Raw genomic sequence first — 19,602 nt, 5'->3', positions numbered from 1 at the left:
GTCAAGCTTCTTCCTGAGCAAGGAGAATTATTGGAAGATCTAGGTCGATACAGGAGACTAGTGGGAAAGTTGATTTATTTGATTGTTACCCGACCTGATATCTCATATGTTGTGTAGGAGTGGTCAGTCAGTTTATGAGTTCTCCTTACACGTCTCAGTTTATGAGTTCTCCTTACACGTCTCACTGGGCTGCAGTACTCCAGATTGTTCGATACTTGAAAGGCACACCAGGAAAGGGATTATGCTTTACGAAGAATGGTCATGAGATTATAGAAGGATTCACTGATGCTGATTTGGGCAGGCTCTCCAGTAGATAGGAGATCTATGACTGGTTACTGTACATTCATTGGTGGTAATATGGTGTCCTGGAGAAGTAAAAGGCAAGATATTGTATCTAAATCTAGTGCAGAAGAAGAGTACAAAGCTATATCATATACAACTGGAGAGTTAATTTGGCTGTGTTCCTTCCCGTCAGAGATTGGTTTTCCTCCTTCGGGACCATCATGATTGTATTGTGATAACCGGTCAGCTATTTACATTGCCAACAATCCAGTTTTCCACGAACGAACCAAGCATATTGAGGTTGACTATCACTTCATTCGTCAGAGGATCCAAAGAGGAGAGATTTGCACCATGTTTACTAGATCCACATATCAACTTGCTAATGTGTTCACCAAAGCGTTAGGGCCTGCAAAATTAAAGGACGCATGTAACAAGCTAGGAATGTTTGATATATACATTCCAGCTTGAGGGGGAGTGTTAGACATATATTGGGGGTATTATTGACATTTCATAAATGTATCCATATAAATATAATAACATGAGAGAGAAGAGAAACTAACGAAGTCTCTCTGATCTCCCATTCTCGTATTCTCTTTCTCTCTTTCTCCCTCACAACTTCTTCTTCTCCAATCTCCGCTCCACTCCAACATGTAACCTAATAACAATGAGTAAATCTTTTTCCAGAAATAAATTATTGAGCTATGTCCTGTCAACATACAAAATGCCCTCCCTAAGCGCCATAACCGCTGCCAAAATGGAGTCAGCGATACCAATGGGTACTCAGTTAATCTGTATTACAAGTCTTTTGGGGTTGGATATTTTAGCGCGCACATCTTCAGTTCAATAGGCTCTAGGATAATGATAAGGCCCTGTTCGTTTTGGATTTAGAGATCTGATTGTGAGTCCCAAACTGATTATTGGACTCAAAATTAAAAATAAATTTGAGTCCAATAATCAGTTTGGGATTTACAATCAATTTTCAAAATCCGAAAGAAACAGGGCCTAAATTATCAGTATACTAATAGAAGCATGCATAATGCATCAATTGCTAGTTTGTCCATAATACTTCAACTGGAAAAAACGCAAGATAAAAAATAACTAGAATAGACAGAAAAGAAAATTTACCTCAATCTTAAAAATTTCCTTTTCCAGTGCATGTCTAAGCTGCTCTGTCTCCTAAAAATTAAACGGGAAGTTCCTTAGCAGTTTGATGTGAATTCAAATTGGAAAATAAACAAAGGTCTACAGTGTCTCAAATAAAACTGATTTCTTTGATTATATCGACATTTGGTGAATATCACAAAAGAAACTAGACTTGACTGCTCACGTTTTTCCAAACAAACCACTGATATTTGTAATAAGATTATTTTGGAGTATGAGTATATTCACGATATAAGATTGCTTTATCAGCTCCAACTATCAATTCTATCCATGAATAAACAGTTGGAGAAACTACAAAATGAATTTAGAAAAGAAAATTCTGAACAAATATAGATGAGGAGGATATTTGCAGTCGCGGAACATCCCATGTGCACATTAAGAGCTAACTAGGCCATGGCATGCGATACGAACACACCACCTCATTTTTCAGTGATGTGGCTGCTTTTTAGTTCATGTTTGACGTGCTTGGGGGGGGGGGGGGGGGGGGGGGGGCATCAAATAAAAAATCAACTAAAATATAAAAATATATCAACAAAATAATAAAGAAACAAATTAATTGTTTGAATTCTTTCTTCTTTGTAATGAATTCACTTTTTTCATGTCATCCGATTGTAGTATTTCAATTTGACTTTTTAAAATATATTTTTCCTTCGATCCCAGCTCACCAATCAAAAAATATATTTTTTTCTTCAATATTTACTATTTAGTACTTCCTATATTCACCTTTTCTGTATTGCTTCGAAACTTTTGACTTTTTTTATTGTTTTTATTTACCGAGTCAAAAATAAAATTAATAAAATGATGCACCTCATTAAACTGCTGAGTTCAAAGTTTGGGCCTGGGCATTTTTATTCCTGTTCCCAAATTTTGAAACCTTGGTACCACTAGCCAATTTAGAATATAACTAATGTGGTTATACCATAAGAAAAATAAAATGAATTATATAGTTGTACCATATGTAGCTAACATTTTGTGCATGATAAGTCTGAAATTAATTACATACAGGAAGTCTCTAACCTGAAAGATGTCCAAGAATGATGTCTGCATGATATGGGATTGACATGCCTATGGTGACCTTACTACAAAGGTGTCAAGGGTAACTGGTCTAAACTTCAACCAAGTACTATTTGCGCAAGGTTGTTAAAATTAATTAGATATCCAACATCGATCTGAAATTTAGCAGAAAGGAGAAGAACCTGTTTTTTGAGCCCAAATGAAATCTATTTGACACAGCCAATTCTGAGGGAAGACTGGAAAATAGTGTAAACATCAAAATACCTTGCATCACACCATGAGCTGAATTAGTTCAGTTGGGTTCCAAATTCCCTAAGGCTCCGTTTTTTTCGACGTAAAAATGGGCGGAAAATTTGTTTCTATGTTGTAAACATGAACAAAAAACAAATTTTACATCCATTTTTACGTCGAAAGAAACGGAGCTTAAATGAAATAGCAGTTTCATAATATCTGTCATAGTATTTCAATCACGTCAACTATGCATATGGTTCCCCCTAAGACTAGTTCCTTCCTGTTGGGAATCAATAATAAGAAACACTGCAACAACTAGGTGTGTCACGAAATCATAGCAATAAATTTTCCCCGGACGATTAGGCCCATAAAGTAGCAAAATTAATAAATGATAAGCATGTAAAAAGTACCTCATATGGCCAACCATCAACAACAAAGACATCTAATGAGTAGCCATCCACCGTAGAAAAAGCATGTGCCTCTTGGATGTTCAAACCAAGCTCGGCAAGCAAGGAGGTCAACTATGATTATAAATAAAATGAAATCCATAAATTAATTCTATTAAAGTAAAAGCTATGGAAATATAAAGAGATATACAATCATATTGTAACTTATAAACGTACAAAAGAGAAATGGCTTCATAGAATAAAAACAGCACCATTCAACAAAAAAAAAAACGGTCCACTACCTGACTGAGAAGCTTTGGCTTGTCATCTGTTGAAATAGTGATTTCATGCATGGGCCTACATGATTATTAGAAAACAGAAGAATGAATCCAGAGTTCAATGATATGAGTAGTGTTGACTGTTGATATTATTTAAGAAAGAATTAGTAGGAAATCCTGCCTCAGTCAAGGGTTAATATATTTGCTTAACAAAGTGAACCTTAGGAAATGCAAAAAGAATAATCATGACAGAAATTATTAAAGCTAATTACTGGTGGATCTACAGTAGCATAATGAAACAAATTGCGAAATTGCATGTCTCATTAAAAGAGGGGCCGTGAAATACACATTGTGAAATTGCCTACATGCTCATATATATACATACATATATATATATATATATATATAGACAATAAAAAACAAAAAATATATATATTTTCACAAACATATGGTATCAGAACAGTAACATTTGATTATGGATATGCATTTTCTACCAACAACAAAAAAAAAGGATCTGCATGTTCCACCCAATGCTCCTCCATTACAAAAGCAGTTAACCTAATCAATCATTCCATCCATTCAACAGAAAATACTTGCAACCATGAGGTCAATTTATATAAGGAAATTACCTAGCAAAGTATGGATTGCTGTTTACAGCACTATCTCCATCCTGTACATGTGGTCTGTTGGCTTCAAGAGCAAGGGCTTCCAGATTAGGAGATGAACCAAAAGCAGGAGGAGGATGAATACTGAAGACCAAATGAGGACATACAATGACCAGCATAATTAATGAAATTTATGGCAAAGCTAAAATAAGATAACAAATCTGAGAGAGAACTTATGAATAAATTGTATGGAAAAAGACAATTGCATGAATAAAAGTAACTACCTCTGTTTGCTAAGGTAACTTGAAGAATTTGGACCATCTTTTTTTCTTGGAGAGTCCGATGGAGAAGAATCAACCATATTTCCATCACTGACTGGAGAAACCTGCATAACAGAATTTTCCCATTCCTTTCATTTACCTCCATAAAAAACAGAACTAGCCAGGATGAAATAGGCTGTTCATCTATGTTACTACTCTACAATAATCCACTATAAGCTGCCATGAGACCCTATGTTTCAGGTTGCATGGCATGGTGCTGGAATGAAACCGATGGTGCAAACAGATCCCAAAAGAAACGTAATAGTGGTGCTTGTAATATAGTCAAGGAAGATCTAGATGGACGTCGGGAAAAAGAACGACATAAAATTCAAGATCATAACCAATACGAATCCAAATTTCAAGTAATGAAGACTCCAATATTTTTAAAATTGACTAGTTCCAAATGGCCAATTTGATAGCGAAGAGACATGAATTGTGTTCCTTGAATCCTTTGGGAAGTCGCTATTGAAAGTTAAATATAACTTCCCAGAATATAGAGGAAGAAATCCTTTTCACAGCATGCACGCAAAGTCATACAATTAAAAATCATCAAGCTTGCAGACACAATGAGCAATAAACAAACAGCCCCAATAATTATCAGGTGACTCAAATACACCACATTACTCAAACCACAATCACCAAATTTTCATTCCAATGAACCCAAAAGAAATCAAGATAATCAAATACAATTCCTAAGTCACGGTACAATCAACAAATAATTAAATCATCGAAGGGCACAGAATTCATTAAAAAAATCCATAAAATTGTCCAACAATCGATCACCTGAACTACACGAACATCAATTGCCGGTCTATTTGCTGGGTCATGTGCCAGTTGTAGTAATCTCTTGTGCGTGAGAACATCTTCCGCTCTTTCCACATTCACATCCAACGCATACCTACATCCCAAAACTTCAACTAACTACTAAATAATTTAAGAAAAAAAAGGAGGATCACACAAAAACACAGGCTAAATTGACTAAGACAAAATTATATAAGCAGAAATTTCAAGGTGGATTTTTGCCAATGTAAAAGAACACATTCAAGCATACAAACACATTAAACGAGTGAATGACATCCAAATAAATAATTCTACCCTCCATTCTGATATCTACTATAATATATATATATATATATATATATATATATATAGAGAGAGAGAGAGAGAGAGAGAGAGAGAGAGAATTAAAGAGGAAGGGGGAGTAAAAGAAAATTGAGTTAGATGGATTATTAATTCTAACCATTCGATCCCTAATTTAATGATCGTGACTAGGCGACTAAGCAAATAATTGAAATGACAGGGAGAAGCAGAAGAATGAGCTGAAATGAACACGTTAAAAGAGTAAACGACATCCAAAAGAAAAATTCTACACATCTATCCATTCTAGCATCTACTTTCAGTCTAGAAAAAAACAATAGAGGGAGAGAGAGAGAATTAAATAAAAAGAAGAAAAAAAAGGCGAAAGAAAATCAAATTCAATGGATTAGTAGTTCCAATCATTCAACCCCTAATTAAACGATATAGATCAGGCAATTAAGCAAATAATCAAAATGACATATAGTGAAGCAGAAATTCGAAGGCAGGTTTTCACCAATGTAAACGAACACAATAAAGAGTAAACAACATCCAAAAGAAAAATTCTACACATCTATCCATTCTAACATCTACTTTCAGTCTAGAAAAAAACATAGAGAGAGAATTAAACTTTTAAAAAAAAAAAAAAAAGGTGAAAGAAAATAAAGTTCATGGATTACTAATCACTCAACCAGGCGACTAAGCAAATAATCAAAATGAGATAAATAGAATCACAAGAATCAGAACTAGAGAAAGAGAGATTGAAAACCTAGTAGGAAGACGATTGAAATGAGCCCAAAGCTCGTCTTCAAATCCAGGTAGATTTGCCTCATCGTTCTCAGATTCTCTAAGCCTACGAAAAACCTCGTTATAAACCTCGATTTTATGCCATTGCTGTCTAGCATGAGTAGGAGATGATTCCACTGTTCTGCTACTACAACTCTCATTATCATCCATAGCCATTAACAAGACAAAAAAAACTCGAAACCAGAAGAAAATTAAGGTTAGGGTTTCGTCTCGCTCGCAAAAGAAGACGATGAAACCTAAGATTTCTGTTGCAAAAGGCGGTTTTCTTGCTAGGGAATAAAAATAAAAACCAGGGGAGTGTAGATATCAAAATGGAGTATATAATATTGGAATGTTTATAGTTTTAATGGGTTGAGTGCACCCCCGCACATGTCGATGTGGATTCTACTGAAGACACGCTCTCTCTTTTGTCACCTTCACTTGCTTTTTCTCTTAATCTCTTTTACTAAGAAAGAGAGACTCTTTTTTTTTTTTTTTGTTGCTCTACTCATTTGGAATCTCTGATGCCATTTCCCACTCTCAGGATTCCTCCAATCCTTATCCTTCTCATTGTCTCCCCCACTCATCCTCAACTGAATTCTATCCTTAGTGGGTCTGTATATACACCATCCCTACCGTGTAAATCTATCCTTAGTGTGAAGTAGGGCCCAACAATTTATAACCATTCTTACCATGGGTAAAATGGTTTTATTGATGGGTGGAGCCAATCATTTTACAACACATTTACATAAAGTGAGGCCTATCGTTTTGCAACCATGTATGGGATGGCTGGGTCCCACCATTTTACCTTTTTTTTTTGTTCCTGTATTCACACCATATAACTTACTGTTGTTTAGGTGCCCGGACTTGAGATACAGAATACAGATAGAAGTGTAGAGTGGGGCCACAAAAAGATTAAAACAAGCTGTTGGGTTTCCCAAGAAAAAGGGTATTTAAGAACAGGTATCCTATAGATATATCTGACTTTTGATCACCAGAAACACCCCCCTGTGTATCAATGACAAAAGAGAGGCTGTTGTACTTATGTCGGAAGAATTCAATGCCCCTGATTGCCACAAACACTGACGGGGGGGGGGGTTCCTGGTGATCAAAAGGGGTGGATATATCACTTCCCTGTAAAAAAGTTATACATTTATCCACTACAATATGAGTTTTTATATGGTGTAAGGCCTTACAACTATACGGTGAAGGCACCACCCTTGATATTTAACCCAACAGCATGAGGCTTACTTTTATCTTGTACATTGAACCAAAACGAGTCTCATTTTTAAAATAAGAAGAAAAAATTGACTATCTATCAGCAAGCGGCGATGAGTTCGGGAAGAGGAAAAGCTTTTAAATAAGAAGATTCGTATTGCAGACGAATAATTCTCATTTTATGTTAATCCTTCAGCTAATCAAGATTATTTTTTGGGTTTAAACTAATACTGACGTGGAGATCAATGTGAGTGCCACGTGGAGAAAACGGCTCCTTGAGAGGCTGAAGAGGTGGATATGCCTAGGGAGATGCGATTGCCAGCTAGGCGGTTTTGTAAGTGGCAAATGGTCACCGTTGGAAGAATATTTTGAAAATCATTAAACAAAAAACTTATCCAGGAACCATTTGGATTAGGGGAAATAATATCATCACTACCGTATTTTGAAGATCGCACTCCTCACATTATTAAAAGGAACTGTATGGCCCGCACCATAGGATGATCCAAACCGTCCATTAGATGGGTCACAGCCTAAGTAGGTAATGCCCCAAAAATCAGGAGTGCCATTATCAAAATACAGTATCAGATTTGCAGAGCTTTCCACGCTGTATTTTTTTCGAACTCTGATCAATCCAGTTTATAGAGAGTTAGGATCATCCTATGAAGAAGATTTTGGACTACCTATCTACCAGTTGGGCAACAAATGAACGGCTTAGATCATCCCAATAGGTAGGCCCCACTTACTTTTTTTTGTTCCTGTATTCACACCATATAACTTATTGTTGTTTAGGTGCCGGGACTTAAGATACAGAATACAGATAGAAGTGTAAAGTGGGCCACAAAAAGATTAAAACAAGCTGTTGGGTTTCCCAAGAAAAAGCAGAATATCAGAGGGTATTTAAGAACAGGTCTCCTACATACGAAAGCTGGATACATCTGACTATTTAGTCAGCATGCATGGACCTGAGGAAGGTCTGATCCAATAGGATGATATGACTTAGGAAAACACTCATGTTTTAATAATGGCACCCCTCAGTCCTTACCTTATTAAATAGTTCGTTTCTTAGCTATGGGTTGCTTCTAGGAAGTGTAGAATAAGTAGAGGTGTCAGTGAACCCACAAGGTCCTCTGGATCCAAGGGATCCGAATGTTAATTAATGGACATGATTTTGGACACATGAGATGGATCCGAACTATATCCATTGGATCCATATCCTAAGATCTGTAAGTATATAGGATCGTGATCCATGAAAATACCCTTCATATTTTCATTCATTTATGCATTCATGAGGAGTGTTTTAGTAATATTAAAAGATCCGATTAAGGAATGACAAACAACATTTCATTTTCCCACTTCATTTCAATATGGTTTCTAGGGATGCCAACTGATCTACGTCCGAACAGATCCACCTATGTCTTGGTCATGATTCACTCATATCTCTTATCCCTTGGATTATTTTCTTAAGTGCTTGTTGGACCCTACTTTTTTAGTCTGGAACAGGATCCATTTTGAATCAAACCATCTGGGTCCTAGGTCCTACCTGCATTGAGGTAGTTACATCTTAAGGTTGAGAGAGAGAGAGAGAGTCATTAGAACCAAAGTGCAAAAAAAAAAAAAAAAAAAATAGTTGTCATTTTTAGTAGGTTTCTCCATGTTACAAAACTACCATTAATGAATAATACATAAATGAATGAAAATATGAGGCTATTTGAGTACATTGGCACCTTCTATTTTGATTTGGGACACTCCATCTGTTCCATGATCCAAAAAATTGGACCATAGGATTAAGATCCAATGGACACGTTCAGATCCAGCTGATATGCTCAAATACGGTGCATTAAAGTTCTCATGCTTTGGATACAACAAATGAATGGTTAGGATCATAGATCCTATGAAGTGGGCCCACTATACTTTTTGAAGAATACTGGACTTCATCGGCGTAAACACCATATACAATCCTCATGTTTAAAAGGATGTTATTAGAATACGAGATTTTATATCGTGTAAGCCCTTACAGTCCCGTATTTTAAAAAAAGTATTGTACATACCACATCATAGGATGATCCAAACAGTCTATGTGATGGAACACAACATAAATAGGTTGTTCCCTAAAAATCATTTTCAAAGGATGATCCTAGCCCCCCAGTCTGTAGAGGTTTCTATAATATACAGTTCCTGTATAGATAAGAGGCTTGAGATCATCATATAGAAATGATTTTTTGGGCACAACCTATTTACGTTGTGGCCCATCAAATGACTATAAGGGCTTACACCATATAATTTCTAATAGAATACATATTGTTCATGTTCATGGGGACTTTCTTATAAAAACTCCAAATAAATGAGGTAATTGTATTTTCTTAATAAGAAAATAGTTTTAGCATCTGCTAAAACACTGCAGGTACACTTCAACCACCACTGAAATCACCTTTTCCTTCCTCGTCATCTCTCTTTCTATGGAAATTGTGTAAATCTGCTTGAAATTTTACTCACCTAAAGTCACATTTCAACAAGAAGGAAAATCATCTATCCCCTTTCTCGCACGTAGGTCACATGGCCTGCGGCCTGCACAATGTGTATATAGACATAATACTGAGGAAAATTCTTAAAATTTAATAAGGAGATTAATGGTAGAATTTAGTAAACAAATATATTGGTGTGCTTTGATTTCTCCTCAGAGCAAGTTAAAATATGTTATCTTGATTTGCGTCAACAAGATCAATATCAACTTGTATGTGTATTAAAAACAGGAATAAGCCAACTAAGAATAAGCCAAAAACAACAGGAAGGAAATGTAGCCATCCTAGTTGTTTTCACCACAAGGTTTGTTTTTTTTTTTTTTGAATGGTAGAATTCATTAAAAAAAAGCCGGAGATGGTCGGAAAATACAGATAAGAAATAAACAGTTAGAACTCAAGAGAAAACACCCTCAAGGGGGGAAGATAAACAGTTACCACAAGGTTATCTATCTATATATGTCAAAAATATATAAGGAAAATATCGGGTAATGCCATGTAGGATCAAGAGGAAAAGTATAGTGTGGCAGCTCATTGTTCGACTTAGACTTAGGATCAAGACGCAAATTTTGAGTCCAATAATCAGTTTCAGACGCGAAATCAATTCTCAAAAACAATGACAAGCGGGGCCTTAGGGTTCTGCCAACAAAAGTTAAACAGGAGGTTTTTGTGGTTCTTTCATAAGACCAAGACCATGTGGGGTCAACAGTGTCAATGGCACATTACATACATATTTCTACATAGGACCCTAGAATTGATTGTCACCATTGATTCCGAGGATACTATCTGCCTAGTTCTCTCTCTTGGGGATTTGAGTAGGTTTGGGGATTTGAGTAGGATTTGAATGATGTTCAAAAATACAACCAGAGACAGTGCAAGAGTGTCAAACTAATTAAAAGAAGTGAACAAAAGAAGCCATGAAGTCGAAGTCGAACCCAAACGAGGTGAACCAATGAACCAGGTAATAGATTAGAAGGATCAATGTAGAGGGTTGCAAGTTTAAGCATACAGAGTTAATAGCCATGAATATAGATACGAACCCAACACTTCCCTGATCTTTGAAAACACTCCATTTCTTCCCCAACCAGATACTCTCCCTCTAGCAGCCACTGTTCAAGCACATTCGCACTTCATGTTCACGCCCCAAATATGTTAATCCCAAATCCCTGGTATCATAGCTATCCAATAGTAAAATCTTCAAATTCAGAGATGACTGATGACTCTCAGGGCCTCATCCAGTAGATTTCTGCAATCCCTCGAAGTCCAAGACCCTGAGATCGTTGTTAGATGCTGAACGATGGTGCATTCTATGCTTGGAGGAAGAGTCTATCATCCACATATTCATCCATTGTAGAGAAGCTTACATAATTTTTGGACCCATGTTTATGAATGGTTTGGCTACCAATTGGTGGCTTCAGACTCAATCAAAAACCTCATGTTAGGTTGGAACATTGTTGGTTTAGGCTCAATGGGAAAGATTCTTTGGTGCCTTGTCAATTTTGCAGTTATTTGGGAGGTTTGGCCTGAATGAAATGCTCGGATTTTTTAGGATAAGTGTTCTTCCTCCTACCTTCTAGCTTGGAAGATCAAATACCATGTGGTTGTGTGAGCTAGTCGTCATCAAGATTTTTAGGGTTATTCTGTTGAGTGCATTATTAGGAATTGGAAGACGATCTCGTCAGGAACCATTGCAAAGAAGAAGACACCAGCTTTGCAGAAACCTCCTTCCCCCTTTACTCCTAAACTCAATGTTGATGATTGCTCCCTTGTCAACCCCGGCAAAGCAAGAATTGGGGGCGTGTTCAGAGAAAACAATGGCGTCATCATTCTTGCGTTTTCAGGTTTGATTGGCTTAACAGATTCCATGGAGGCCGAGGTTCGGGCTATTCACCTTGGCATGTGCATATTTAGGGAATAAATGGAAGGTAAGATGAGGTGGAAAGCAATTCGTTTAATGTTATTTCTAGGTTAATCGAACATAACCCATGTAGAAACGGAACACCCAAGGCTCTGATACCGGTTTGTTGTGAAAAACCCCAAATAGCAATATGTGATTTCAATGGCAAAGCAAAACACGAAAGAACAATATCAAAAGCTAAATGTAAACATTAGGGACTATCATATAAACCATCATAACAAGAGACCGCTCCATGAAGACACTAGAAAATTCTTCAATGCAGCCTCAACTCCTAAAAGTAGAATTTATTCTTTTTGATTGCTTTCAAATTGCATGTTATGTCCAGAAACCAATCCTCCATGTCTGAGAACTTGCATGATTGAAAGAGAGTTTAGAATTCCCAATTTCAAGCTGTATTAACCTTGGAAATGTGTAATTCAAAACCCATAAAGTCAGCTTCTAAAATTCCACAAGACTATTTGTAGTTCATCAACTGTTCGCTGCACATTGAGGAAGCTCATGTTAATGAAAGTTTTCTGTGTCCTTAAATCTGCATATCTGTCAGCATTTGCGCTGATGCTGACGTGGATATCAGAAAGAACCTTAACTTATTATCTTTATCTAATTATTTTGTCTTCTAGACATGCTCTACTCATATAATTCTAACATATGCCTATCCATTTTAATGCCCTTTCCTATCTGGTATGAACTAATATTTATGCATGACTATATCTATGAATGTTATGATTTAATTTTACGGACTGTTAACATGCCGGGACATCTTGTGTTGATGAAGATCCCAAATTTTGACTCCAAATATGCTCCAAGATTATGTAGAAATCCCAAAGATGGAAGAAATATCGTGCAAAGTGTGAAGAACACCCACTTTATGGATATTCGACCAAGGGAGAGAGAGATTGAGTGATGAGAGAGCAAGAGAGAGAGTGGACGAATTCCAATGGAAGGGGAGAGAGGTGGTCGAATTTTCCAAGAGAGCAAGATTGAGTGTAGAGTTGTGTTTATACAGAGAAAGGTTAGCGTGAGAAGAATGGGAAGTTTCTTTGTTGTGAACTTATGTGAAGTGTACGGTCCACATCATAGGATGATCCAATCCGTCCATTTGATTTTTTGGGATACAACCTATTTACGTTGTGGCCCATCAAATGGATGGTTTGGATCATCCTATGGAGTGGGGCGTACGTTTCATTTTGAAAAAATGGGTGGGGCCTACCTTACTCAATGATTGAAACAAATTAATTGATGTGGCCCACCAATAACTCTTGGAGAATATTGCATGTTGTCTTTTCTTGAATTTCCAAAAATCCTCCACCATATCTTCCCCTTTTTGGGATTTGCGCCAATCATAGGGTGGCCCACCATGTTGTGGGCCCATTTGCTTGAATCAAATCTAATTAAAGTAGCAAGGTGGGCCCACCAAATCAGCCCAAATCTCTGTCATTTGGATTTTCATGAATAATTTCTCTCAATGATCGGTGAAAATAATGGAAAACATGGTGGAAATGACCAAACTACCCTTAAAGTGGAAAAAATATGAAAATGGAGAATAACCCTGAGAAATTCTAAAATTAGAAATTATGCAAAACTACTTAAAACATCAAATGACATATAATAAAGACAGTGGTGGAATACTAAAAAAGAAGGGAAATTATCCTAAAAGAGGGGGAAAAAACACTTGACTTCACAGAGACTTGACTATAGACTTTGGAAACCTAACAAACAACTATGTTTGCGAAAACCTAGCAAAATAGGGCATCTACAATCCCAAATTCACCAAAAACACAGATTATGGGTCCTAGGCCCTAACCTATGTGGCAAATCAGAAAACCTCTCTTTTCCAGTGGAAGTCGGATCTCTGCCCCAAGTTTAGAGGAAATGCATATACAAACACACCCCTAAGAAAGGGAACAAGAGAACAATAAGCAAACAATACCGGAGTATGGGGAGATACGGAGAGATAGGGCAGCTCTCCCAGGACGACGTGTTCCCTCCGCTATCCTCCATCCACACCATTATAATTAGGGCTTTCTTAAAAATTCATCTCCATATGATGATCCTAACTCTCCGATTCGTAGAGGTTCATGTTAAAACAGCACCATTTGACAATGTGGGTTTTGTCTTCTTCCCAGAGATGATGATGCATAGAAAGGTGGGTTTTGTTTGTCTTCCTTTAGAAATAAGAAAACCCAAATCTGCTTTTTGATATTCCTTTTCTGCAAAACCTTCTACCCTATAACTCTTGTTCCTATACATATTATTTGTATCTGTTAATGATGACATATTCATTTAGTTCACATTTACAAGAACAGTGGATGAACACTCAAGTTTAGTTGAAGTTACTTTTAATGATGACAAACTCAAGCTTTGAAAGTTACTTTTGTGCCAAATTTCTGGGTTCCCGCGCATCAGTCCTGTTTCTTATCATTTATGTGCAGTGTTTGGCACTAAGAAACATTTTGGGCGGCCTCATACTATTGCATAATTTAGATTTGGGGTTTTGAAGCGCAGCAAATGGAAACACAGTCTCTATCTGTTAGGGCCCATTTGGATGCGGAGAAGATTTTGATTTGGATTTCTCACATTTGCAGCTCTTTTTGCATTATAATTTTGATCGGATCAAATTCTTGGATTTCTAATTCAGCAGCTGACTGTAAAAAAAAATAGATTTCTAAATTTGCTGTGGAAATAAGAAATTGGAAATCCACAGATGTGGCAGTTTCCGTCACCATCTTTGCTCCTCAACCTCTCCCTGCAGCAGGAATTACCCCCTTTGCTCTCTGTTTCCCTCTAAATGAGCTGCTGGATCTATTCAATTTGAATTCAAAACTCAATTCCAAATCCAAATACAAAAGGGGAGGTATCCAAACGGGCCCTTAATGCATTGAATGAGTTTGATAGCCTATGGGAACTGTGATGATTGAAATACTAGCTAGGATCTTTCCTCACATTAGCAGCTATTTTCTTATTCCAATTATGAATGTCGGTCATAAACCTCAATCTACATTAAGAACATATGCAAACTGTATAACTAAGCTTCTATATGCATTGAGGTTTCAGTGTACCCTCCACAGTTTATTCTCAATCCCCCTCAAATTGATGCAGAGGATGCTAGAGCATCAACTTGCAGATTAAAAACGCGTGATGTGCTTTGTTCATACGTGAAGAATCAACAAGTTAATATTTGAAAGAGATGCGAGAAAGAGTGATACGTCCATCAAGAAATTTCTCCTCGATAGCATGAAAGTCCACCTCATTGTGTTTAGTGCACTCATGGCAGACGAGCTATAAGCAATCTGGATAGCACCACAACAAAGTGTGGACTGAGCGAAGTAGGTAAAACACCAAACACAACAAGATCGGATAGTCATGTAATCTCACTTGATGCAGAGGATGTCAAAGGATATTCAAATTTTGCAAAAGATTCTGATGTAGTGTACCACTTCTTGCATTTCCAATAAAACTAGGCATTACCCAGAGATATACAACAAGTAGAAGATCATTGGACATCATGGTAGCCAACCCAAATCAAATCAAGATGAAGTTACAATAGAAGACCACAGTCTAGGTACCTCAAAGATACCTGGATGGTATGATTAACAATAGTAAGATATTAATAATGGGGATCCATTACAAATTGTCTCATTGTGTACTTCATGAGTTATGTTAGGACGTGTCTTAGTCGAGTTCCCACTACCTGACGATAAGCAATGGGATCAAGAGCGGGCTCACCTCATCCTTTCAATACTTAACCTTCAACCTTCAATTCCAATCGAATGCCCACGACCTTAATAGTGGTGAGATGGGCAAATGTGATGAGGTCTTCAGTGTACTCTTCTCTATAACCATAGTGAAATCCCAGGTACGGTGGCAACCACGGCGCGGGGGGGGGGGGGGGGGGGGGAGTGTTGGTGTGTGAATTGGGTTTAACAATTTTTGCCCAAAATTAAGTACGGAATTAGAAATTTAATGAAAAAATCAATTTCAAACCTCAAATCAAATGCACAACTAAAAGAAAAGGAAACAGATAGAAGAGAGTGCGCCAGATTTATAGTGGTGCGGTCCAAGCCAAGGACCTACTCCACTCCACCAAGCTGCCTCCTTGATGGCTTCACTATCCGACCCCCTTAATGGGGGAGATCAAACCAAAAAATTACACCGGAGAAAGATCTGTGTCTCCTATACTCGCATTGTGGAGATGGCTCTGTGACTTCTCGTTTTTCCTTCCCATCACATGCAGCCCACAATCCTAGTCAAAAATAGGAAAGTTGTAGTGGGAAATAACGGAACTTTCCCAACAATTCACTACTCAAGTGAGGAAACCAACATGATGTTTCAACTTTCAACCTTCCATTTCCCTAAGCTGGTGCGATAATTCATCGCCACACAGAGGATAACTTTCAAAACTTCGCCACCTACTCGACCTTGTCCTCTCCCAATTGGGGAAAATTACAGCATGACCCACATTCCACGGATCAGTAAAACCAAATATTTTTTGGGAAGAAAGTAACGATTTTATTCAATAATAGTGAGATTGTAGTACATCAGAAGGGAATAAGGTGTACCGCAAACAGTAATGCAAATTACAAAGCCGTTATCCCTAGCAAACATAACCCATCCAAGAAGCTAACCATCTCCACGCTTTGCTTATGAGCCAATTATTTCCACCTCGATCTTGTCCACACCATCCTTAGCCATACAGTCTGTCATGCCATTTGCTGACAGTTTCATATGCGAGAATTGAGGCTGTATTTGTGTGCACAGGTCTATTACCTCTCTGATGACATTTGCCTATGATGACATTTGCCTATCCCTACGGGCCAATGATTTATTTTGAGCCCAAGCCAATGCATTTGACGAGCCACCTTCAATGATTAAGGGCCCTATTCAGTAATTTATAAACCATCTGAGACCCCATGATAGGGCATGCACCTCTTCTTCGTTAGAGCCACAAACACCAGCTGGTCCGGAAAAAGACTCAACAGTGTTACCCTTCTCATCTCAAAATACTCCCCCCATTCCCGTCCTCCCAGGGTTTCCTTTGGCACTCCCATCAAAGCTAATTTTATCCAACCAGGCAAGGGGGTTTCCACTTGGGAGAAACTTTCACTCTCATCCTCTCAAATATGGCCACACCTACCAATATCTTAAGACATTGCCTACCGGGTAAGACCAAATAATGTTAGAATAGATATAAACCTAAGCTGCTCGCAAAAGTATCCTGGGTATGAAACTATGCATTGACATGTTGAGTACTTGTGCTGAATTGTATGCTGTTAAAGATGCACAATAGGCCCAAAGAAAATAATCTACTTGTTTGTGAGGCATCCCGAATTGCAAATGTTAGAGAGGCTCTTAGCGTTTTATAGAAAATATTTATTACATTGACCTGCTGAATAATTGTGTTTTAGTATATGGTGTTAGAAAAGAACAGTAGACCCAAAAAATATAGTTTTACTTGGTTGTGAGGTGTCTGGAATACTTATGCTAGGGAGGCCCTTAGGGTTTTATAGAAACACGGCAGCTTGTGGCCTCTGCGACACCAAATCTAGATTTGAGCATAGAAATTATTTATTGCTCAGTACTATCATCGTTTTAATGTAAATGATATCAAGCTATTTGCAGCTGACTTTGTTTCTCCAGCTATTTTTCAATGAAGAAGAAGCTTCTTAACAGATCTGCAAGTTCTAAATATTTTAAAGCTAAATTTCAGTTGTAAATCCCAGATTATTCAAAATATTTTGCGTTGTCAAGCCCAAGATCATTTATACAAGAAAACAGACTGTCGAATAGGGACAAGAACTTACCCTGCTGGTTTCAGTACTGCCAAAAGTTGCAGGGACAACCTCAACTCAACTAAGCCTTTGTCCTAAACTAGTTGGGGTCAGCTTTTGAAAAGCGGCCCAGTGCATGAGGCTCCCGCCATTGCGTGGTTTGGGGAGGGCTAGATGTACGTAGGGGCAACCAAGGTTTAAAATTTCGGTTTCAGACACAGCCGAAACCGAAATTTAGGCCGGAATTTGGTAAAAAAATATATTTCATTATTTTGCCAAAATTTCAGATTTAGATGGTTTCCGTGTCGGTTCCAACCAAAATCTGAAATTTCGACCAAAATTTCAGTATTTCGGCCGAAATTTAAAACTATGGGGACAACATGGGAGTGAAGAAACAGGGAGCTAAGAGGGGAAAGAATTTGACGAAGAGGGAAGAGAGAAATAGGGCAGTCGTGGACTATTTTTACAGTCGTGTCTGCCTAAGGGTGGAACCGAGATGAAAGAGAAACAAAAGGGAGCAAATGATGGGAAAAGATAGGAGATGAAAGATAAGGGAAAGAAGAAGAAAAGAAGGAAAAGAAGGTGACAAGGAGAGAGAAGAGAAAGTAAGGGAGGGAGGGAAAGAAATGGAGAAGGAAGGAAGATAGGAAGAAGAGAAGTAGAAATAGTGGTGAAGGAGAAGTAGAAGTAGTAGAGAACGAGAAAGAGAGAAAACGTGAGGGAGGAGGAGGAGAAGGGGTTGGGGGAAAAGTTGCAGACCTTGGGCGGTTGCTTGGGGATGCTTCATGTGAACTCCAAAATTAGGGTTCCTATCTCCCCCTTCTCACTTTATATAAAAGGTTAAGGTGGGCCCCCTTCTATTGGCCAATAAAACAAGAGAAAGGCCATTTAAGTGTTAAATGAGTGGGTCCATTCTATGGGCCAATATCCATAACCACGGTTTTAAATTTCGGCCAGCCGGAACCGAAATTATAAAACTTTCACCGAAATTTCCACCGGCGGAAACCGAAACCGAAATTTAAAACCCTCGATATAAGTTATAACACACTTCAAGTCATTGGTGAATGACTTAAATGCCCCTCTTTAAGTATAAAGAAGATAATAATCACTTAGCGGTACTAAGGGCAATGTAGGTGGTGAGGTGGGGTAAGGGATGCTGTGAACCCTAGATGATGCGGACAACCCCTACATCCAGGTTCTAAATATTAACCTAATAAAATATAAAACCCTGAAAACTAAACAAATGAAAAAAAAAAAAACTCTAAGAATAGCAAGAATATGAGGAATAGGTACAAGATGACCATGTGTGTATGCTGAAGTGGTCCCTCTACGGGTTGAAGCAGTCACCTAGGCAGTTAGGTGACTGTGTGGTATCTGCGATTCAACGGGATTGGAAAAAGGGATGGGTATATATGTGGTAGCTTCGATTGCTGCGTTTATTATCCATTGATGAACTCATATATATATATATATATATATATATATATATATATATATATATATATATATATATATGTATGTGAGGAAAAGGATTGTACGCTCGAGTGTACCAAGCTTATGGTACGCTCGAGTGCCTAATCACATGTGGGCTCACTTTGTTAGGATGATCCAAAGCATTCATTTGAAAGGCCCTTACATAGATGGGGTGTGTACCAAAAATCAGCTCCATAGGATCATCCTAACCCATCCATTTGTGGAGGGCAAAATGGACAGACCACAAATCTGCCCATTTTTGCCCTCCACTTTTGGAGGGGTTAGGATGATTCAATGGAGCTGATTTTTGGAACACACCCTATCTATGATAGGGCCTTGCAAATGAACGCTTTGGATCACCACAAAAAATGTGGGACCCATGTGCTTGGGGCACTCGAGCGTACCATAAGCTTGGTACGCTCGAGCGTACAATCCTTTTCCTCTATATATATATATATATATATATATATATATATATATATATATATATATATATATATATAGAGGAAACTGTTGGTGAGCTAGCTTGCCTAATCACATGGGTCCCACATTTTGGGGAGTGATCCAAACCA

At 37.8% G+C, this 19,602-nt stretch overlaps 1 protein-coding gene across 3 annotated transcripts in view; it reads right to left on the bottom strand.

The window, feature by feature from the left end:
• The window catches only part of LOC143886579 (serine/threonine-protein kinase STY46-like), a 65,009-nt gene extending 58,307 nt beyond the window's left edge, over positions 1-6,702 (bottom strand). The window contains exons 1-7 of one of the 3 annotated variants that reach the window (XM_077390628.1): positions 6,121-6,702; positions 5,061-5,175; positions 4,242-4,342; positions 3,982-4,101; positions 3,377-3,431; positions 3,099-3,209; positions 1,408-1,458 (exon numbers count right to left, since the gene is read on the bottom strand). In XM_077390628.1, coding sequence (XP_077246743.1) covers positions 1,408-1,458; positions 3,099-3,209; positions 3,377-3,431; positions 3,982-4,101; positions 4,242-4,342; positions 5,061-5,175; positions 6,121-6,314 — 747 coding nt within the window. In that variant the 5' untranslated portion in view covers positions 6,315-6,702. Of the gene's footprint in view, positions 1-1,407; positions 1,459-3,098; positions 3,210-3,376; positions 3,432-3,981; positions 4,102-4,241; positions 4,343-5,060; positions 5,182-6,120 lie in introns of those variants that run through there. The other 2 variants (XM_077390629.1, XM_077390630.1) reach the window with 2 other exon arrangements.
• Between the last annotated feature and the right edge of the window lie 12,900 nt (positions 6,703-19,602).

This window comes from Tasmannia lanceolata, unplaced genomic scaffold (genome assembly GCF_043159265.1).
Source record: "Tasmannia lanceolata isolate RefF3 unplaced genomic scaffold, GAP_Taslan_0.1 ptg000011l, whole genome shotgun sequence".
Lineage (NCBI taxonomy): Eukaryota > Viridiplantae > Streptophyta > Magnoliopsida > Canellales > Winteraceae > Tasmannia > Tasmannia lanceolata.
This window is presented reverse-complemented; position numbering and strand designations above follow the sequence as displayed.